A 24,383-nucleotide genomic window follows, 5' to 3' on the forward strand; every position below is an offset into this window, starting at 1 on the left:
ATCAATAAACAATCATTCAAGTGCTTCCACCAAAAAAAACAAGAGTTTTTTCAAGAACGATTTAATCGAGTGTTAAACTAAAGAAATTAGCTGATATCGTGAACTTCACAGTTTTTTTCTAATCCTTTTCATCACCAGCAGCATCGTTTCTGAACAATCCGGGTACTCTGAATCATGACCAGGTTACTCGATCTTGGGCCGCAATTCTCCAGCATTCTTGAACGTCTGCCGTACGCTCATCTTCCTCGATTGCACATAGCCAGCGAGTGCGGTGTCTGCCCCAAAGTCTAGGTTCTATCCTGAGCATAACTTTAGCTGACCTCACTTCCGGCATTCGCACTACATATCCAGCCCACTGTAGTCTACCGCGTTTTACCAGCCTTCCGATGTCAGCAATCGAGTACTCGATAATCTGCTTCCTCCAACTTCCATGCCTCATTGCCGTACAGAGCAACGGGGAGCATTAGCGATTTATATAGAGCAAGTTTTGTGCGTATCTGTAGGCAACGAGACTTTAGCTAACTATGCTAACCATACAAAGTCCTATTCGCGGTCGCAACATAGCTTTTCACGTCGTGACTAACATATGATAACCATGTCAGCAGTATTCTAAAATATATACAATCGTCAACTACAACCCAACAAACAATTTAGCTGAATTATTGCTTGTACAGGTCTTGTTCAGCTTATTCTTTCGTATTAAAGGTTTGTTCAGCTTACATTGTTGGTTGAGAATTCCCTCAGAAAAAACAGAAATGCCTCCGTTCCGTTTGCACATTGTCACAAATGAGTCAGATGTCTCTCCGCCTATTTTAACGGTTGATTTTGATCCATCCAGCGTCATACGAATCTACTTAATCAGTTTTGTGGAAGTTACTAGTTCGTTTCGTTTCACTTAATCGTACGCCGCTATGCAATCCGCCAACGTAAGTTGAAATCGCAGCATTTATGGTGATTTCGCAAGTTGTATTCCCAGTTTTTATCCAGAATTTGTCACAGAACACACGAAAATACTTGGTAGAGTGGCATTGAGAATTCACATTCGTTCTTCTTGAAGATAAGGTATATGAGACCATGGCACCAATCCGATGACATTTCTTCTTCCAACCAAAGCAGCTCGATCACGCAGTGGATTGCTTCGTACACTCGGTTACTCCAGACTTTTAGAAATTCAACCGGAGTTCTGACCCAATTAACTGCATTGCCGTTTTCAGCTCTTGAATAGCGGTTTACACGTTTAGCTTAGACGACTTGTTCATCTTCCTCAATCCTCATTGTGATTGTATTTGTCTTGTCTCGTTTATCAATAGTCCGACACCCTTTGACACTCGGGATCGAACCACACATTCCAATGTTTTCCACGTATGGTACTCAACTTCTATGGCTTTTATACTACCCGTCTCATGGACCTGTTTTCACACTGCATTCATGTTATCTCTTATAGACCGATGTTCGATTCGCTCTGATCATCTTCAAAGTAGTTGTATAGCTTGTTTCTCCATACTGAAACAGTTATGAAACAGTTGACTGCTAAATTACCCCTTTTGTCACGATCGTATCCTTCAATAGCTAATTCATCGATCCTGGTAACGAACTTGATCACAACTCCACCATATAAGCTGTACATCTACATTCCTACCAACTCGGTGTGGTACCGACCCGCACCAGAACCCTACAGCTTAATCGCATTCATCTCTGACTTTTGAGTTTGCATCAACTGGCACCGGAAATCTGAAGCTAGAAAGTTTTAAAATTTGAGCTGAGAGGGACCTGAAAGTCTGACACCTTTTTGAAGTATTCCCAATTCGTAATAACGCAGTAGCACGAGGCTGCCAATGATGTCGTCCATCTTCCGTTTGCCATAAAGCTGCAAATTAAATGTTCTTCTTTTCGCTGTCCCAAGTGTTGTTACAAAAATTACAAATTACAAAAATTACAAATATTTTGAATGTGTTTTCGCTAGTTTTAATTCAATTCAATTCAATAATTACCCGAACATCAAAATTATAACAAATAGGCATTGTATTTTGATATTCGCATCAAATTGAAATCTTATTTTGATGTCGGTTTAAATTTTTTCGGATATAACATCATATTTTGATCTCATTTTGCTGTGCTTACATGCGTTTTTTAGAAAAAAATGTTTGTCATATTTCTATGGCAAAACAGCAAATTTTATTTTGTTATCAATGAAATATTTTAGCATCTCAATGAGTTTTTGAATGAGATTTTTTTTAATTTTGCTTTATGCTAATTATGGTGTATCTGAAAAGAACCTTTGATCTTGGATGCTGCAGAATTCTGTTCTCTATGTTCATGAATGCGATTCTGACATGAGTGGTGTAGGTCATCGAACGGTTATAATTTTACCATATGTTGTACATTATAGATTGCAAATTCAACCACTAGATCAATAAAAGTGTCGTTTGTATGTGCAAATTTAACCTTTCCCAGCAGCGTAAAGAGCGTTCGATGAACCTTGCACATAGCTAGGAAACGTGCCCAGCCAATCCATATGTTGCTCGTTCAAAATCCATGCAACGAATGGTAGAAAAAGAATACGCGGGACTTTTATATACCACCTTTCATACTCTACTCGTTCTTGTGTGCAACGTTTAATCTCGCAATATAAAGAACGGCAGCGTTTACCAGTTCGAAACAAAACTGTTCGAAAAAATAAATCAATAAGCTCTGCTGTAAATGTGATTATTTCTGTTCCAATTCCACTTTGAAACTCCCAACACGCTACTGAACATGCCCTAAGGAATTCGATCGATATAAAAAAGTGCAAACCTGTGATAAAAACCAATCAGTGCTTTCTCTTGGTCAGCTGGCATTACTTTTGGGTTGACTACCAAGAATCGTTATAGATTATCTCGCAACTTTAAAACAAATTAAAAGTAAAACTGCTCTAACATAACTCAGCCTTCTCGCCCACAAAAATCTCCAACTCCCCCGCCCTAATGCAGATTCAAAGCTAGTTGAGTCCGCCCGTGCTTTAGAAATAACTACAGAAGCATGTTATCAAGTGCCTTATTGATAAAAATCGTATCACATATATCCGAAATAAGTGACGTGTATGACAGTAGGCTACCCTACGTACCTACAAACCACCGGAAATATGGATTGATGCAACGCACACACAAGTATTTTTTTTTTCAAACGAAAACTCTCCAGCAATACAAACACGTCGCACTCTGTAGTACTGAACTCAATCCAAAACCGCCCTACCCACCCACTCTGCAAATCATTCTGTAACACCGTGCTGGTACCCGAAAAAATGTTACACGGTTTAACATCTAGAAACTATAGCCATGATGTTACTCGTTTGGCATAGGAGCAAAACCTGATTCAAACAGACACACGGCACCTCTATTTATAACTTTTCGTGTTTGATTTGAGCCACTTAGGTGCTTCCTATTGACGGCTCTGCCTGAAGTAACTGCCTCATTGATGGAAATTTTCCCTTTTTTTCGTAAACTTTTCAATTTTACCCTTTTTCCAATAGACTACTTTTATTGCACATATCTTAAATTATTAAGTTGTGCGTTTCTGAATCAACTCGTGTATAAATGATTCAAATCCATCTAGTAATAGCGGTGTTATAAGCGAGCAAACCTTACATAGTTTCGTTCTATTTTTGATTTCATAATGACAAACTAGCCCAGCCCCAGATAGTAAGACATTTTCAAATCCTAAACATTTCAGTGACACACGCAATTTTAGAGAAATTTATGATAGTTTAAAGCGAACTTAAACATAAATCAGCGCAGCACAAGCTTCGACGCTCTAATCTGAAGCCAGATCTCCTACAATTCTCGCAACACTTTCAAACATTTGTTGGTATCAGAATTCAAAATAATCGAAGATCTTTTTTGAAGGCTGAAAATTAACTTGATGCGACTTGTGGTAAATAGAAAAAATATTCATTCACAAAACCATGTTATTCATTCTGTTGAATATCATACAATAAAAATCATTTCACTGATTATCTAGGCAAATATTTTCAAATACCTGTAAAGCCAGGCAGCCTACTTTGATTCGTTCCTGCACGTTCGCTTCGTGTAATATTCGGAGACGAATGAAAATCTACATGGATGAATGGGCGGTGTGTTCGTTTGATGTTTTCAGCGGCATCGCTGAATATTGAAAATAAATGCGCCTGAATATGGGCAATTTTCTTACAATGAGTTTGAATATTTATAACTCTGGTTGGTATCTTTATGCCGTTTATATTTTCCGTGTTTTTCCAAAGCAGACACGACGATTCTTTTTCGTCGCAGCATGATTCGTATTGCTATTCGGTGCACGATTCGTCGCAATGTATTTCTTATGGGATGAATGACACTTTAAAAAAATGCGATGCAATTTTGTGTAAAAAGCTTATTATAAATAAAACATGCGAAAATTTGAAGCTTTAGACAGTTTTCAGTCAGTTTTATTGACAAAATCAGTTAAAGTAAACAATTAGCACGCATTGAACTTGGGTAATACATATTTGTCGTCGCTTTTCAGCATTTATTAACAAATGCGCCAATCCATTTGGTGCCCGTAGAATCCTATTGTAAATCCTCTTCCCAGCAAAGCTGTCGGCTGAGCTTCCCAAGAATCTACAAAAACTTATCAGGCTATCGCGCATTAATAAATATAAAACAAATCGAATTATTCTGACGATTTTGATGACGCTCACTTTGAGAATGTTTACACTCTAAATATGATAATTTTGATAGCAGTTCGGGTTAGAACATAACTCAATTTCGCATCAAACAAAAACCACATTAGTTTCCTATTTGATGGCCTACTGACGTCAATTCTAAACAATTACGATATGATACGAAATTTTCTCAGACACAGGGACAGAGCTGTCATGTCTTGTTCTAGATAAGTATGTAGACGAATAATAGAACGTTGCATGAAAATGTTTAACCTCACTTTTTTGACCGTTCAGATTGCTTTTTCACTTGGACTTAGAACATTTTTGATTTCATCCAGTACCAGAAATTTGGTTTGAATTGCTTTTAAATTCTAACGCCATGTAAACAAGCTCGCTGAACTGTATTTTTTTCAAGTATTTTTACTACGATGACGTCATCTCGCAATGTGTTATGTTCGTCCAGAACATCCCCTTAAACGTCTCAGACTGTCAGAATGTCCGCTTGACGACTCTCATCATATAACTATTTCTCGAGAAACCATTATCAGTTGTTCAGGCAGACATCTGTTTGTTTACCCAATCTTATCAGCACGACACATTCTTGACGATAAGATTGAACAATACTGAAGTAAATGCGTACAACCCGAGGTCTCCAAATTTCGCTGATGTGAAATTGATATTTTTCGCTTCCGCCCCATCTTAACTCGTTAATCGTCGTCCGACCCAAACTGACCCAGTTTAGATTATAACATCATCAACCATCGACGGTTACGAAGTTACGTTATATCAGAGGAAACCTTGAACGGTGAAAGGTAACCTCAAATTCGCAGTTACGCAACGGTTATTATGTATAGGTTCGCGCAAGTAACAAATCAGCGAACTAAATAAAACCTTATCTTGGCCCTGTGGTGCTATATCGTTTAGATGCAGTGTTCCGGCCAGTCCACCAGCCTACCGAAAAAACCGCAACATAGCTGAACTCCTAATGAACTTGAGGTTTCCAACGGAGCGCATGGTCGACTGGTCATGGACGCATAAATCAAAAACCAACCAAAGGAAACTGTACAACTTTGCCATCCAACAACTAGCGTGGGTGGGTTTGTCACAGTTGAGAGATTTTCCGCGAGCATTCAAACTGTAACCATGATCCGCGGACTAATTTTTGGTGTTTAAACTTGAACTAATGCGCTGAAAAGTTAATTGTCCGAAACTATTCGAACTAAAAGTCAAAGCATAACCTTGGCACTACAAATCCTCGCAACATATTCTTAGCGTACATGGCAACTGCAGGGCTCGAACATACGACGAATGGCTTATGTGGTAAGCACTTTACATTCTGGCTACACTCTGCGCTACTCTTGAATACCTTATTTTAATAGTTAATGTTGTATTTCGATGCAGTACGAATCTAATAGATTTACATCTTATCCCGATTACATATAGTAAAATCTAAGGGTTTTCACTCGTAAGAACTAAAACAATTCTTGAAAATTCAATCTTAAATACTGTTAAATGTAGCCAGCAGTTATAAATATTCGAAGGTCATTGATGAAAATCCATCAACTCCCCGTGTCGTCAATATTCAAAGCGAATCGAAGCAACCGCGGTTTCTTCCAATGCATATTTCGATTCGTTTTCGATTATTGTACGACAAAAGAAACGTGCAACATCGATTCAAAGTAGTCCTAGATTTTCACCACAGTTCTTCGATACTATATACAAATCAAGATGTCGACCGTGTCGATGCAGAAGCCCCTTTAGGTTAGCAAATCGTCATCACTATACTAACTACCGTCAATAAACGATCAAATTACCGGTGGCAGTTAGTGGAAGCAATCAGCATCGTGCAAAAAAGTGCCACCTTACCCCAACTGAGAATTTCAATTAGCGTCCGTGTCGAGCGGATTATTACCTGACGTGATGTGAGAACGATTAGAAGAGGGGGCAACATCGGTTATGACTTTGTGACAACATTTACCTGTATGGGGTCGATTTCTCCACGCGGGCGCTAATGGTGTGCTGTGTTTTTCCCTTGAAAAGTAGACTAATCGATTCCGTTGCACTAATCCATTTTTTATTTATATGGCATCATGCGCCTTAATTCGAACAAACGACTGCAAATTGTTTTCGTTGATTAGTTTTGCACTCCACTCGGGTTAGGCACCGCATCATGAAGAGAAACCCCTCTTTCAGTTTAATGTATAGGTACTTTTCTTACCTGGCATTTTCGTTTGATGTTAACTCGCACGTTAGTCAACTCATTGCAGTTCGTTTCCTCCGCTGGACATGGGTCGCCAACATCAAACCGGTCCAGCTGTGGATGGGAGTGATCGGTTTTGTAATCTTTGCCGCCGGCGCTGTATTGTTTGTTGTTTTTAGCTTCGAACAACTTTTCATCCTCGTGTTGTTTTGGTTCTCTATCTACACATACTGTTTACTTTGCTTGTTGTCTGATTAACGCGCTATGTTCATCCATGATCAGCCGTAAAAAACTCTACCATGTTTGGTTTCCGTGTGTTTATTAGCGGGCAAGTGATGTGGTTGCTTTGTTATCTCATTTTCGATGCTGTTGACGTTTATGCAAAGTTGTGTCAGTCAGTACCTACTACGGTGGAAGCACTTTCACTCTTGACGCCAGCTAGGCTGCGGTTAGTGAAATTGATCTCGATTATGAGGGATGCGATCGAGTCATACCTAAAGGAAAGTTGTAAATCAAGTTGCGAATTTGCACCACTCGTGATTGCAGGGCCAGTAACAGAACAAATCTCCGTTAACAGTTTATCACACGAGGGCTCCTGAAGGTCAAATTGAAACGGAAGTCGTTCGTCCATTGTGACTTCGGACTTATGTTGGTACGCCTCAAACATTTTATTAAAATTGAGTTCGCACGATAGATATAACTTCAAACACTTACTACGCGTGTAGTTAGATACACTGCCCATGATCGCATATTTGTTCACTTTTCTACAGGATTTTTTGTTCATTTCCATTCAAATTAAATGACGGTATAGATTATGGCAACATTGGTTGTCGGAAACAATACCATCCCCTTTAATAAATTTTGATACGAGAACCGAAATTTTCTTGGATATAACCTCATAGTTTGAAATACACATTTTCTTGCATACCTTCACCATCCCTCCTACTTCAAACATGAAGAAAGATCGAGTTAGTTCTCTTCTTGAACTGTTAACAAGGAATTATAACCAAAATCCATTTTTGGAGGCACTAAGTTTTGTAAATCTCTCTATTCATGGTAGCTTTGGTCACGAATGGTTCACTGTGGTTGCCATAAGTGCATATGGCTTGCCAAATCAGGAACTTCGAACCAGAGCTACGGATTCAAAATTCTTAGAATGCACGATGTAAGTTTTCTCGCACGAAGACTAATGGGTCGGTGGTGTTTGACACTGTGAAATGTTCAATACCAATTTAGGTAAAAAACTGAAAATTCAACGGTGTTTGGTTTTCACACGGATGCGAACCAATACAACGAAGTAATGGCTGACAACTTCAATAGTTGCTCTCTAGTAGACAAACCCTAGATTTCGGGAATGCAACTTGCGAACTCATCATCTGATTCTGGATTTCAAGGCAATGCACGATTCAGTGCAGCTAAACAAGTTGCGGCTTGAACATGACTTTCCGACAAGCTGTATAGGTTAATCCGCACAACGTCAGAGCAGCCAAAGAGACATCCGACTCATTTGTGACGTTAGATGTATTGAAGCTGAGCTATACACTTTCCAATATGTTGTTCAAGAGTGCTCGAAAGAGCGATGCCTGATCTGATATTCCAAGGAACAGCACTATCATTACGAGATCTCACATTCATCTTGGCTTCCGGACGACATAGACACCATTGGAGTCGATCTTAGAATAGTAGAAGAGAGTAGCAGTCCAGATCGAACTGACTACGTTGATTCAAAGGTAGAAATCGGCCGATTGTAATACTCTTTTACTACGCCTGGGCATTTTGGTTAAAGCGAACGATTTGTTATCAAAACTCGATTTGTAATCACGAACAACAAGAGAGCTTACGATTATGTAGCAGTTGAAATCTCGGATGTTTCTAATAGCGATACGGCAACTTCTTCAGCTACATGGGTTTCCCACAAGGCTCTTGTTTAAGCTATCCTTCTTTACATTTTCTGCCTGAATGGCATCAATAAATTCTTACCAACTCACGAACGCCAATACAAAATGGCAAATGATGACGTAACTTGTCACTACAAGGTATCTTTGAATATTTTTGCATTATGGCTGCAAATTCTGGTATCGAGTTCTCCAAGAAGAAAATCGAGCAGGTTTTTAATAAAGCCTGCTCCAACTCCAGCTGCTCAAATCGTAAAGGATTTTTCTAAGTCCATGTTTCATCTTTAGCTGCTAGTAAAGGATAGAATGACCGCTGAAGTTTTGCATTTAACTACTTGAAAGCTGGTGTGACTCTAAATGCACTCGAAGGGAATTTTCTTCGCACATGAAATTGAACTTGGTAGGGTGTTCACTATCACGGAAACTGACAAAGGTGGTATCAAATAACGATACTCTCACTAACTGAACATGGGATCTACTGTTTCTGTTCTGCCACTAACATTTACATTACCAACTTGGAACAAATGCAGTATCGTTGTTATCGTATTGCCCCTAGATCAAATTCCCTTCTGCTCATCCGACACGAGGTTATGAATCCATTGATCATTGGAAATTTTAAAGGCTTGTCAAGTTTGAATCGCTACCCAATTTTATGGCAGTTTACTTTAGCCACGTGCGCATGATATTAATTCTTTTACATACCTTCAAATTCTCCGTTCTGCATAGAATACATGTCCATGAAACCGGATATTTGTGAAATTCTGGATCATCTACGTTAGCATTTCTGCAAATAAATACAAGGATATTGACTGCGAGAAAATGTTCTTAACTTTAACAGCAAATTATCCACTTACGACAGGTTCAATGATCCTGGTTCCGTTTATGTTTATGGCACACTGATAGTAAACTATGCGTGTGTGGCAATGTTTAGCGAGACATCAAGCACGTTGTTTGGGCGCGTTGAGAATGTCGTGGTCAGTCAGAAGATTCTATAAGAGTCCGAGGTAGACAAGCCAATGTCCATATTCGTGATATCTTGCCTGGCCGGTATCTGCGGTACCTGTCGTTGACCCATTATTTTTCAATATCGTAAATGTACTAATGTGGGATTCAGGATCTGGGTTCATCCTAGAGTCAACTTCTTCTCAGAAGTGAAACTTTCATATTTTCGGTTTCTCGCATGTGCCAGCTATCGAGTTTATTCAATTCTTTTCCCATTCAGTGTAAGTTAACAACTTGTAAGCCAAGTATTGAACAGAATCGGTGTTCGTTCTTTTGGATGTAAAGAATAATGTGCAAATCTAGAAGAAACGTGATTTTTTCAATTATTCAATAGAATACGAATAATCACAAATGAAATATTCAAGAGAGATCTTGGTCATAATTATGTTGTTTCATAAGTTGTTAATTCCAGTGAAAACAAAAGAAACTGATTCCTGGTCCAAAAACAAAATATGTTTTCTGATATGAAACTGAAAAATGCCCCTAATCAGATCTTTATAATCAGGAGAAAGTGAAACTAATTTCTAAATGCTGCAGCAACTAAGAGCAAATATAAAAATTTTAAATTCACAAGTCATAATTCCTCCAAAAAAATCAGATTCTGGTGGGTTGAACTCAAAATTTACGGATCTGACCTCATGCAAAAGTGGCCAAACTCCGTTTGATATGGTCATCTACAGCAAACTTGTCCTTACCCGTTAAGTATTCCTGTTCCTGTAACTGCTTAAAATTCACTTTGATGTATGTCTCAGCAATGACAGCTGCACCGGTACTTCGCTGGTAGCGTTTGCATAGTTTTTGTCCAGTTCTTGACTTGTGGTTCACTACCATCCATTTCTGGAGCCTTTGGAGGACTTCTGAGACAGTTGAATGATGTATATTCATCGGTTTTGTATAGGTGTGATCCGATAACCCAGATTTTTGCATGTGGGTGCTCAAAATTCATTTTCGAACGGTTTTTTTTATTTTCTTCTATTGGCTCTCAAACGTGAAACTTTTTCGCTCGATGCGCCAACTGGATTTCATTTTTGGTACTAGTCAAATGATGAAAACATTTTCTTGCATTGATAATATAGGATTGTTGTTCTATTTTAATTGTTTTAAAATAAATATCACATAGTTTCACAAAAAGCTTGATTACAGGTGATAAGAAAACACTCGTTCTTTCGTTTGACACCAAAACATTCAGTTGAACTCAATATTTTATTACGAATTATTGAGATCCGGAATTATTTTTGTATTGTTGAGGTTAGGTTAGGTTGTTTTAGATATGGAAAATGTTTATCTAGAAATCGGACTTATCAGTGGATAACCTCGACCACCAACAACTCTTTGATCCAGTGATTTTTGCCCACCTTCGTGTTTTCTATCGAAATTTCAATCTCTGAATTTCATTTTAGTATAAATTGAAACCGGAAGAACAAATGTGAGTGAAGTAACAAGAAATTTACCATCTGGATATTTTTCAGAGGTAGGAAACATATTTTCTTCACCAATATTACTTTTCATTAGAAGAAATAACATTTAATTATAATATTGATTGAATTTAAAAAATTCAGAATTTACTTTCCAAAGCGTTTTGACAGATGAAAATAAAAAGATCATCGTTGAACTTCCGTGCCCTCTGACGGTCGACATCTAGCGTTAGATCACGAATCTTGGCCGAAATCCCACCCTCTAAGAACGGTTGGTTTCAAAATCGTCCAATGAAGGACGTTCGTTGGACCAATTTGGACAACGTCCAAAAAACCGTTCAACGAACGTCCATCATTGGACCCGTGTTGAACGATTTTGAAACAATTTTTAGGACGTCTCAGTGGGCATTGACAGCTGCACAACTGATGTAAACAAAAAACTCTAATGAAAAATATAACACAATTTGGTTAATTTCGGTTTATTTGTGAAAAAAGTTACGCAAGTTTGAAAGTGTCGTCATAGTTATCGCAAATAATTTTTAACCGCTCTGAGCTTGACGTTTTTACATGATTCAATTGGACGTACATGGCCATCAACCCTGCCCCTTTGTCATCCAATGAACTGCGACACAGGTATAGAAATGAAACATACGAAAAGGTCGTCAGTTTGCTCTCTGACGTCGTAGTGATAGCTACGTTTCATGTCAGCTCAAACTCTTCGGTGGAAATATATTTCACGATTGCCGCCAATGATGCACAGGCACATCCGTTTCATGCATACAATGACCATACACGACGGAAAAAGTAGAACGCTCTTTCTTTCGGAGCGGAGCTGAATAAACGGATTTCAAGTGTGCAATGTCGGTGGGGTGGTTGGGTACGAGAGACCCCGCTCTCATGCTCCTTAAATTATGCGTGGCGTGTTCAGATAAATTCACCACGGCGCGCGCCCTAATGTGCAGTGTATATGTACACTGGAGTGTATATTGGAGTGTGCTCTTTGGTTCGTTCATATTTCAGCATTCGAATTAACAGCCTAAGTGTACTCTACTTCAGTTCGGTTATGTCTCTGACGTTACCTACCCATTTTTTTCGAGAGTGCCAGATTTCGATTCAAAATACTTGGCAACGCTGCTAATAGATGAGATGCAGGGACGCCAGTTTTGTGAAGTATTCGGGAATGTTCAAATTTATTTCGTGCCACATTTTTAGCGTTATATAAGCAATCGATTTCGGATAAGTTTTTAGTTTTGTTCCGCAACTAAAAAGTCAACAATCGCAACGACAATCGACCAACCGAAACCAGTGACACTTAGGGATCCGTCACTTACGTTCAAGTTGTGATTAAAGTGATTTTTTATACCGAACAGTTCCGTTAAAGATTTAATTTCGAGGTCCGTCGAGTTCAGGCACAGACTAACAGACATAACACTCAAAAACAAATCTTCGCCCGCTTTAACGGTCATTTTAAATATATTTGTAGTTGGGACTGCGGCCACATTTGAAATTATGGCGCCACTGACATATGAACAAGCATATGGGGGATAGACCACTAGTGAAAAATTGTTCCCAAACCTGAGGGGTAACCCACCAGTAAATGAGTGATTGGGACTGTGAATAAAAGGTGGAGCTAGTGTTCTGGGAAAATTGTCGGATCGATGTTTTTTGAGGGAATTCCCTCATAGTGTTATGTCTGTTAGTCTGTGGTTCAGGTTCGATTGGCGTGACTTATTTACTTCAATTGATCGATCCTTTTCATCGTAGTCTGGGTTTAATCTATTCTTAAGAACATCTGCATAACTCGCTGTTGTTGAAAGGTAATATTCCGGCTTACCTTCAAATGGATTATTATCTCTTCCTTGGCATACACCGGACTTTTACAATTTCGGATAGGGTGACTCCCAGCAAAGTTTCCGAATTTTCTGGGTTTTCGTTGGATGTTACATTGAGTTAAAGTATCTCGACAGCCGCAAGTTCGACTTGCTTACCCGAATCGACCGCAATTAAAACATTGCATGGGTATTTTGTCGTAACCAAATCTAGACACAGCTTCAGGAAGAAAGGATCGCGAGAACGATACGATTAGCAGTAAAGCATTTATTATTTTACCTTCTTTCAATTTTTTTTCCTTTTTTTGTTATTCTTAGAATCTCTTTGTTGGTTCTTTTTTTTTATTTCGTTTTTTTGACATGGCTCATAGCGGTAGCTTAACGGAGCCGTCGATCTTTTATGTATTTACAATATGTAAAAAATAAAAATAAAAACAAATATTATTGATTGTCCGTTGGATCTCGTGCGCGCAACTTTTTATTGCGAGCGGAGACCTTATTTCGCGGCTCGCCTACTACGTCATGGGGACCATTTAATTCTCTCCTGTCCTCCACATCAAGGTAATCATCGTTAAAAGTGCCTTGGTGCTCGCGACCAGATGTTCTTTCCTGCTTCTTGCACTTACGCGTGACCAATGTAAATCCGTCGTCATTGTTATTATCTTCTTCACCGATATTGCTTACAGTGGTTTCTGGGGTGCTGGATGCTGCTTTTGCAGTTGTCAATATGGACTGAACAGCTGCCACAAATTTGGCAACCGTTTGTGGTTCAGGTATTGGTATTGAAAACTCTTTTTTGGGTTGGTTTACCGTGGATTCGTTGGCAATCGGTAGAGATGCATTCTCCTCTGTATCTTTCGCGCAAGGTTGTCCGTGGTGTGCTGTCTGATTACAATACTTGCACGTAGGAGTTTGTCGCTCATGGATGCATAACGGAGTTTGATTAATAGTAGCTTCGTGGGTTTTGAGTTTTATGGTCAAGTGGGAGGGGATAGGTTTTTCAATCCGCATCCTCACCACAAGAACACCGTTAGGTGTACCCGGGAAGAAATTTCTCCATGTATCACGTGTAACTGATTCTACTTCTCCGTATTGCGACATGTATTTTACGATTAGATCAGGAGGGGTACGTGGTGATAGGTCATGTAACTTTACATCTACATAGTATTTTTCTATATACACGGGAATCTTAATTCTAACTTTATTACTTTGAGCCACGTGCTTCGAGTTGTTTTGCAAAACGAAACGTTCGGCTTGTGCTAACGTGTTAAATGATATGAGTACGACATTACGAAGATGATGATACTGAAGATACATAACCTCCTTGAGCTTAAGCTGTATCTTCACCTTCAGCAAGTATTCCACTTCACGAAAACTCAAACTTATTAGACAGAATTTAAAGTCAACGACCGCTGTGTTCGGTCGGAGCAGAGATCTTTCGTCAACTTTACTCATGATGGCAAGAATAAATTAAGTTTCCTTTGTTCTCGAGACAATGCACACTAGATCGAGAGGTTACTAGTTTTTGTTCACTTGGTTCGATTGTACGTCTGACTTGGGCAGAAGTAGAAAGTAGACTGTATATACTATACTTTTTGTATATCTTCCGTGTTCATATTGATTGCGTTCACAACAAGAGGCGAGTCGTTTAGAACAATATGCCATACACATTATATTATTACGATAACACGATATAAGAATACAAGTCACAGTAATACACAATAATTTCACTTTTTCCCACAATTGAATACTTTACGCTGATGTCACAAATGAACTGAGTGTTCGTTTTTGACAGTTCGCTTGTACTGTTTACATGGACTTAGAAAAAATCTTTACGATTTCCTTCGAGCGAATCTAGTCGTGCACGAAATTTTCTAAGTCCATGTAAACAGCACAAGTGAACTGCCAAGAAAAGTGAGGTTAACTGTATCAGTAAATAATCTAATGTGTGGAACATTAAAGCAATCTTCTGTCAACTCAACACAACAGTCAGCAAAGCGCAGCTAAATAATCGTAGCAACCTGTGTTTTTATTTGTTGAACTGTATGGTTCATCGTGGCACATTGAGCTCTTGTCGGCCGGTCTCACAAACACGAATGCAGTTTCTTGCCATGAAACAATCCCGTTTGCTTTTGCCGTCTTGGTTTATTATTTTCCACCAGGTGGTGATGTAGAATTTGTGTCATGTGACGTGTACGTACTTGAGCCGTAGGAAAGTCTATTGTTTTCTATGGTGTTCAGCCAGGATCCAAATTTTCGCTAATAATTACCTTAATCCATTGATTATCAACCATGTCTAGTGTAATCATGATATAATTGAAAATGGGTTTTCGGAACAGCACGGAAACTCAGAAAGAAAGAACGCGGTTGGTTGTAATTAGACGAGAGACAATTTATATCAGTTACCATAGCAAAGGGGTACTCCACAGTAGCGGCGATTGTATACAGTCAATCAACCGGGATACCAACGATTAATCTTCAGCAAACCTGCTCAATCGCTGCCATTCGTAAGACTGATAGTAGCTTGATACCGTTAAAATCCACATACTGCAGCCGACCGAAATCCTTCGAATTTTCGATAATCCGTATCGCAGCTTGGTTGTCTTCGTGGATAATCGTTGGCTCAAACATCGAACAAGCTCTCGATATGGTTTGGCGATCTTTCTCCTCTATTCATTTTGGCAACATCAATCGGTCTTTCAAAAGGGTTGAGATCGGTTTGCATTCAGTCATTTCAAATCTTTGCAAGACATCTCAGTGATATTGATGGTGGCTAATTCAAAAAACATCGCCTTCCAAGTAGTACTCGATTTTCATTCCCAAGAAGCCTTTTATGGCCCTAACATCGGTTATATCAAACTCCTAGAACAGAAGAGCTTTGATCGTCTTTACTGCCTTCGAGGAACCTGGTATGACAATATCATCAACATATAAAACGGGGATAAGTTTTCTAATCCAATTCTTCGCGTATACAAACATTCGTCATTTTTGCTTCTTTAAAACTTCAATTGTTTTTCCACGAAGCTGTGGAACCGCTCATTCCACGCAGGACAGGCATACATCAACCCGTATGTAGACTTCTGGAGACGACAAACTAAACCTGATCCTTGGTCAAAGCCACCATGCATGGTTGCACTATGCATATCCCCCCCCCCCCTTAGCGTTCCGTTGAAAAAAACCGTTTTACGTCCATCTGATGAATGACAAGTTTTTCTTGATTTGATAGAGCCATTACAGTGCGAGGAGTGTCTAGCTTTCCACCAGGTGAGTAGGTCTCGCTGTAGCCTATCCCGTATCGTTGGTTAATTCCTCGAGCCATCAACCGCGCCTTGTACCTGTCTGGCTCTCCCTTATTCGTGACTAGTGTTCGGATCTCTGGAAGCTTCGTCAAGTTTCCAAGTCTCATTCTTCCAAAGTTCTTCGGTTCTTCAACAGCTTTCGGCTCATCATCACGAAAGCTGTCGAACTCTTCAACCGAAACCCCTTCAGATACCTGCGACTTTTCTTTCTGTGCAAGATGAAGTGAACTCCGAGTGTGAACTATTTGCTTTTACATTCCATTCGCTGTATCCGTTGTTGGCATACCCTAACGAAATTCCTTACCACGCCTTCGCATCCATCTTCACCCGCTGTTCCTTCGGGAAGTGCACAAACACTGTGCCCCCGAACATTCGAGGTTTACTCACATCGGGTTTGCATCCTTCTCATAGCTCATGCGAAGTCACACCTGGATCGATCGCACTTGTCTGACTACTGTTCAGTAGGTAAATAAACAGCGGTTTGACCCCAAAACTACTTGTTAGTCTCCGAATCCTTAAGCATAAAACGTGCTTTCTCCACGAGAGTTCAGTTGACTCGCTCGCTTAACCCATTCTGTTCCAGTCTATTCGGAACGGTTCATTCTTTCTACACACTCTCCACTAGCTTATGCTCCTTCAAGAATGTGAGCATGCGGAACTTCCATGCTACAAAATTCGTACCGCCGAAAAACGACAAAAAGACACGCTCGGATCTTTCCACTTCTATAGGTAATTACCAAAGAGAATAGGGAAAGAGACGAATAGTGTGAAGCCAAAAATACCTTATTGAGCAGACCAATCGTGCAATGTAAATAAACATTACTCATGCCTGAGTTGGAGGAGATAAGTATTGCACTTCTATCAAAAAAGAAATTTGAATTTTCGTCAGAATTTAGCTCAATCGTGATTGTAAGGTGCATTCTAGAGTATATGTATGAGTAAAAATAAGCTTTAGAATTATTTCATCTCTTTGTTTCGAAATGCGCATCGTTTGATAAACAAATCCATCGATCGACATACGGTTTGTTTTCAAAATATAATAGGAGTCATTTAAAGTGCTGCCTGTAGAAGCGGTTGCCAAAATTCTAGTGTTGAAATCATCATAAAGGGAGTGTTGCCGTTTTGACTGTTTTTCACTCTTCGTCTCTTTCACTATTCTCTTTGGTAATTACGTTTCACTACACTTTTGCTGGGCCCATAACCTAAAATGGGTTTTCGGAATAGCAGCAACGCATGTTTCATTTGCTTTACTGGAAAATTTATGACAGCTATCACAGTGAAGACCGGCGTGTGGGGGCCTCCACAGTAGCGGCGGTTGCATGCAATCAAACAACTGGGATGCCAGTGAATTATCTTCAACATAATTTGCGTGAATAATTCATTGCACATTATTATTTTTCCCCGTACGAGCTTAAATACTATCAATTATCAACTTTCAGGAACGACTGCACAAAAAGAAACTTGAAAATGAAAAAGAGAAAGATCTGTACACCAAGAGCTGCACAATTTCGCGCAAAGAGTCACCTTAAAGAGCCACTTTTTTGTGCCTCCCCTCGCTGGCAAGCAGGTAGGAAGGCGAATCAAACTGCAATTCACATAAAGATTGATCGGAAGAACGTTTTTAAAATGTTTTTTGGTTACCTTCTTTGCTTCCGTGCGCGTGGGACCAAGATTCACACCAAAGAGACTCTTTACTTCTACCAAGAGGGTGAATGTTTTGACATTTCTTTGAAAAATGTATGAAGCCAACATAAGTTGGCTTCCTGGCTCGGATAGTTGCCAAAAATGACAGCGAACACGCTTTAAGCAGCGTTCACATTGCTAAGAGCCAATATTGTTAACTCGACCTGAAACTTGTCGAATGCAAACAAACTTCGTTTTGATGTACTTAACTGGAATACAGGTAAAAAAAAGAGTTCGGATTTTATGGAGAATAAGCAATGCAAGAAAAATCTCATATATTGTTATTATTTATTTATTTTGACTCCCACTTTCAAACAGTGTTGTGCAGTTCATGTGAATAGACCTTAAACATTTGAAACATAGCTAGCGCTACTGGTATTTGGTGGCAGCTTCAGGCAACAAACAGTTTTCACGGGGCTGATTTCTACTCTTTGAGGTGTGCAGCCATGGAGTAGAATGCACGTATGGGAGCAACATACATCGGAGTGAAGAGGTTTATTCTGAAGAAAATTCATACTTTTGTCTACAGTCTTCTGTGTATATACATATCGAATACGAGTCTAAGTGTTATATGTGGTATGTCTTTGGTTAATGCCTTCTGGTTCCTATACTACCCATGATCGTATATTTGTCCCATTTTCTATGGGATTTCTTATCTTTATGGGACAGAATCTTTGCCATGTATACCTAAACCTCAATATAAGATTAAAAGTATGTCGAAGTTATTCTAATCCATGCAAAATTCACCCAAACCCACGTCACGCTACCAGATACCTCCAAACACCATTGTTCTAACCGCTCTTCTACCACCCCGCACAGAGTCTCCCCGTCGCTACATCGAGAGCGATGTGAACATCCACTACAAAACCCCGATCCGGTACGAGTACAAGGAAGCGATCCCAGACGACGAGCTGGCGTACCGGCAGGCGGAACATATGCGTCGCGTCTACCAGGAGGAACGACGACGCAAGTACATGCACGAACTGGAAGACCTGCAGAGCCGCCGGCACACGGACAACTTTGCTCCCTCGCAGAAATCGCCGATCCCGCTGAACCGCTACGATGACTTCGATGCTGATCTATCGCCGAAGCCACCCAACATGCTGCCAAGGACGATCGCTCGAGCGCTGTACAACTTCCAAGGACAATCCGCCAGGTTTGTCTAGAGTAACTCCTTTAAAATTTGGCAATTTCTAATTCTAGTCTTTTGTTCGCAGGGAACTCTCCTTCAAGAAAGGTGACATCATCTACCTGCGACGCCAGGTCGACAAGAATTGGTACGAAGGCGAACACAACGCGATGGTTGGATTATTGCCTGCGAACTACATTGAAGTAAGCTCTTTACTCTTTAAATAATAAATTAGTTTAATTTAGTTTTTTTTTCCTTTAATCGTAGATCCTCCCACGGGACGGTGCCAAACCCTTGCCGAAGAAACCCCAGCGAGAAGGCAAAGCACGAGCAAAGTTCAACTTTACCGCGCAAACCTCGGTTGAACTGTCGCTGATGAAAGGAGAACTCGTTACGTTAACTCGGCGAGTCGATGATAATTGGTTTGAAGGACGGATCGGTAATAAAAAGGGGATTTTCCCCGTTTCGTATGTTGAGGTACATTTTTGAGGACTCTTTCGAATCAGGGATAACCAACAGGGGTCTTCTATTTCAGGTTCTAACCGATATTGGTGGCGAAGAAAGCTACGAGATTGAACCCATCGTAAAACCCAGTCTGCAGTCACATGCCCTGACAACCGGATACGATAATTCGATGAGTAATGGACGGATTTCCCCCGGCATAATTCGAGAGACAAAAACGGTTCAAAAGACGGAAGTACTACACGTGGACACCACCAACGAACCAATCTCGTAAGACGAATCGACATTTCAATGGAAGCATCCTTCTAAAATCAATCATTCTAGCTACCGTGCCCTCTACAACTACAAACCACAAAACTCCGACGAGCTGGAACTGCACGAGGGTGACCTCGTGTACGTGCTGGAGAAATGCGACGACGGTTGGTACGTAGGAACGTCAGCCCGAACGGGCTGCTTCGGTACCTTCCCGGGTAATTACGTGAAGAAATTATGAGACCAGCCGAAGCCAGCTGGGAGACCACCACCGCCGCTCCCTGCGATTTTGTCGTCGTCATCATCATTGCACCGTCCGCATCAGCAACAGCAGCCAACAAGAAGATCCGGGCCGGAGGCGACGAACGCCGGAAAACGTAAGGTAGAATTCCTTGGCGTTTTCTAGAACTGCCCAAGTGTTGCCTTATCTATATTTATGATTAAAAAAAAACTGTTACATCACGCAATGACAAACAAAACAGTACCGCATGTTTCTTGTGTACCAAAAAGTAATTTTAGAACAATGGTCAAGCCGAGATTTAGAGATAGACCGCCATTTTATTGCCAATTAAAGAGTGGGGAAAAGCGGCGGTAACAAATCTAGAAACCAAAAAAAAACAGAAACAGTTGGAAAGCAAGAGGAACAGTAATTGTTTGCTAGTCATTATCCTTCCAAAAACAAATGTAAACAAATGGAAATAAGAAGGAAAATACATACTACAGCTACATAATGTCGTTCAGCAAGATATACTACTTTAAGCGTTGCGTTACTTGAAAAGTATACAATTAGTTTACCTAACCTAACAAACAATCAAGCATAGAAAAGATATTCGAGCCGTACTAAAAATTAAAGAAACTGGCGCCGATGATTATTTGAAGATTTTATTTACCATGAGCCAACATTTCGTTTATATAGTTGTTTTCGTGTTGCGTTTATTCATATTTTTATTTACAGTAGCGAACAAAATGGGATATACCTATAGATTCACCTAATTTATCGGTAACTTTTTACAAAGATTACAAGAATCTGAATGAAAGTTTTTTTAGTTTGTACTAAGTATGATTTCTATACCGATCAAACCTGTCGACTGGCAGCTTTCAGCCAATTTGATTAAAGTGCGTTCAGCTCCAATCAAACTACTTATACATTAACAGAAGATACTAGTGCTTTTGGCTAGAACTTTAGACTGTACTATAGACATGTGCCTTTCGTTTTGGATCGTTTTATTCGTTGAAATAATAGCAGCGTAAAGTTCATCTTCTGAATGTTACTTCTATCGGTGTCTTTTGAAGTAATCAATTCACTTTCAAAAAAAAAAACGTTTTACACTCCTCAATAATATATTTAAAAAATTAGATTTCGAGTTGAAGTTTGTACTAAAAATTAACTTGTGCAGTCGAACGTAAATTGTGCCTCTCTCAAGCAGTAAAACAACTGGAACAAAAAACCAAATTCAAATTAAAATCACATGGTCTAGCAAAATTCACCGACATGTCCATCTCGAAATGGATATGATAATCGGATATCCCTTAATAACTAGCACCTTAAAGAAGAGGATGACTTGCGCATAACCACTTAATCACACACACACACACATGAATTGTCAGCTCGTAGAAGTAAAGTTACTTGTGTACTGCGCCGGCACGTTTATAGAGCAGTAAACTTTCATGATCACCAAACGGTTACACACTTTACACACCAAATACACTGCGTACTCATCGTTTAGTTTTCTGTAGGGAAATGACCACACTTACATATGATATGGTTCTGTTGATGAAATAAATTTCAAAAAAGGAATAAAAAGTTACAATAAAAGGAGCGTGTTAAAATTGATTTAGTATATAGATGACTCCCTTAAATGAAATAACCCAAATAACAAACGTCCTAATTTTTCTGATGAGAAATACATAGTTCTAACAATATTTCAACTAATATGTAGTCGCATTTTGTTTTTTACAGTTTAACGACATTCTACTAGCTAGAGATTACTGCGTTGGAAAAGTTATGAAAATTTAGAGTCATAGTACTCAAGTGATAGCAAGGAGGTGAAGTATACAGATCGGAAAACTAGAAGTGGCAGGGTCATTAGGAACAGACTTAATATCCTACAGGCTTAACTTTTGTCTTCTGTTGGTGGGAGTCGAGCTTAGGCACCATAACTACGAATCACTCCACCAACATGCCTTCTGGGTAGTATTTTTCTAGCATGTAACAATTATTCTCCAAGATCTTTGAAATATTTGCTAGAATCTAGCAATCGAAAAGACATTTTCACGACGTCTTTTAGACCAACGCCGGAGCATTTCGAAGAAATTAATCCGAAATTAAATATTTTCTAGAAAACGAAATAATATAGTTATTAAATAACGAAAAAAGTATAAAATAGAAAAAAGGGTTTTTTACTTCCTTATTCTATTCGTCTAGTAATTGACAACAAATTGGAACCAGTAATACTATGTTCACACTACAGAGTTAAAACACGTTATCAGGCCCGTGCGCAGAAAATTCTCCAGGGGGGGGGGGGGGGGGGGTTTGATTGTTTAACCCTTATTTTAAAAGAAACGTACAGAAACCCTCAAACTTTGAAGAGACCTGAACCAAACGACTCTGCTCAACAAATTGGGTAAATGTTTGTTATTGAGAAGTAGTCATCAAAAGACACCGCGCTGCATAGTGGTCGGAAACCCCAAAAACGTGAACTTAATTCACTGGAGGCCAAACCATCGAATATATTCACAGGGTATCTTTGGACGAATTGGTCGTAAGAATATTCCCTACAACCTGATAAAAATTAAAATTAGGCATGGCTTACTACGATCAAATTAAAAAAAAAAACTTTTTATGCTGAGAGGTAGAAAGTCGATGTCTTCGACAATGTTTTAGAAATGCTCGTAATAAAGAACTTTGAGGCATTAAAACCACATAATATTGTTGAAGACTGTAAGTAAAAATACCCAAATAAAAAAACATTACAAAATGAGCTTATTAAAACCTTCTAAACTTTATTATGCGTAGTCCGGACATTGAAAATAGTGCCTCCTCGTCCATTTTGGTTTGCACCTTTCTCTCTTATACGCAGTTGAACTTAGTGTAAATAAATTAAAATTCTGCTATAACTCTAAAACGAATGAGTATTTTTACAACGGGTATGCGCTGCGCCGCCGATTTCAGGTAAATTTTTTATATGCTGTATTCAATAATATTTTTACATGCAGTCTTGAACAATATTATGTGGTTTTAATACCTCAACATTTGTCTGGAACATCGTTTGCACGAAAAGTCACAGCGAAAAAAGCTATATCAAAAAGCAAATTTAAGGAGTTTGCCTTATAAAACGCTTTATAATTCGATAACATTAAGTTCTACAAGCTCTAGTTGTTGAACAAAATTCTTCATTATGAGTATTCCTAAAACTTTGTCGAAGACATCGACTTTCTACCTCTCAGCATAAAAAGTTATTTTTTTAAATTTGATCGTAGTAAGCCATGCCTAATTTTAATTTTTATCAGATTGTGGGGAATATTCTTACGAACAACTCCTCCAAAGATACCCTATGAATATATTCCGGCCTCTAGTGACGTTTTTGGCATTTCCGACCACTGTGCGTTGCCTGCTGGCTCGTGGTGGATTCGGATTGGTTTGTAGCAGTTGTTAAGCTAGGGTGACCATACGTCCTGGTTTCCCAAGACATGTCCTGGTTTTGCATTGACTGTCCTGGTGTCCTGGGAAGTCGAGGAAAATGCTTGATTTGTCCTGGTTTTTCACCTGTAAGACTGATATATTTCTATTTATTCAGTCTTCGCTATGCTCCAGATCGCAGTTACGACCGACCGCAACCATAACTGCACCGTATACTCATCCTCAATCGGAATGTGACAAACAAAACTTACAGTCAAATCTCCCAATTGTACTTTCCGATGGTTTTTTTAATCTCGTGCCTCGTCGATATCGATGAAACAATGGTTATTTTTATGTGGACACTTTGAAAGCAGAAGCTGGCATCTTGTACATTTTCGAGCATAAGTGAACTGCATAATCTATAACTTTTGCTCATAGGTAGAATCGAAACAAAATTCAGTTGGTTTCTGAAAAACGAACATGTCCGAACCTGAATGCACTGTGTCGGGAGAACTAATGACGAGGGAAACGAACCAAACCTTTATTTCATTGCGACGGGTATGAATTGAATTTTGTTTTCTTTCAAGTTCACGCAGGGATGTCAATTTTTTCAATCTCGGGCTTAAATTGATATTATTTACACCAAGCTATCCGCCAGTTAACATATAACAATCGATTAAATGGAGACATTTTTGGTAACAACGGTAGGTTTTGTAGCTCTCAAACCGAGAGATAATGGTTGTCATTGGACATTTCCAAGCATGGCGCAGGAAGCTGGGATCGGTGATGTTTCTGATTTACGTCAATGTCGTGTTTTTAGTACTGAAAACTCCTCGCCGGTCCTGCACAGACCATCTCAGCATGAAACGTTTGCTGATGGTGGTGTAGCAAAAACCGCCTTTGTGTAAAACCGAAAAAGTTTTTGTTGATCGAATTCCGATGAA

At 39.3% G+C, this 24,383-nt stretch overlaps 1 protein-coding gene across 23 annotated transcripts in view; it reads left to right on the forward strand.

Annotated features, from left to right (window-relative positions):
- The window catches only part of LOC131691248 (sorbin and SH3 domain-containing protein 1), a 410,190-nt gene extending 388,554 nt beyond the window's left edge, over positions 1–21,636 (forward strand). For all 23 annotated transcript variants that reach the window (XM_058977505.1, XM_058977506.1, XM_058977502.1 and 20 more), the window contains 5 exons: positions 18,797–19,133; positions 19,195–19,309; positions 19,374–19,583; positions 19,642–19,838; positions 19,893–21,636. In XM_058977505.1, the coding sequence (XP_058833488.1) occupies positions 18,797–19,133; positions 19,195–19,309; positions 19,374–19,583; positions 19,642–19,838; positions 19,893–20,061 (1,028 nt within the window). In that variant the 3' untranslated portion in view covers positions 20,062–21,636. The remainder of the gene's footprint in view (positions 1–18,796; positions 19,134–19,194; positions 19,310–19,373; positions 19,584–19,641; positions 19,839–19,892) is intronic.
- Positions 21,637–24,383: the final 2,747 nt, after the last annotated feature.

This window comes from Topomyia yanbarensis, chromosome 3 (genome assembly GCF_030247195.1).
Source record: "Topomyia yanbarensis strain Yona2022 chromosome 3, ASM3024719v1, whole genome shotgun sequence".
Classification (NCBI taxonomy): domain Eukaryota; kingdom Metazoa; phylum Arthropoda; class Insecta; order Diptera; family Culicidae; genus Topomyia; species Topomyia yanbarensis.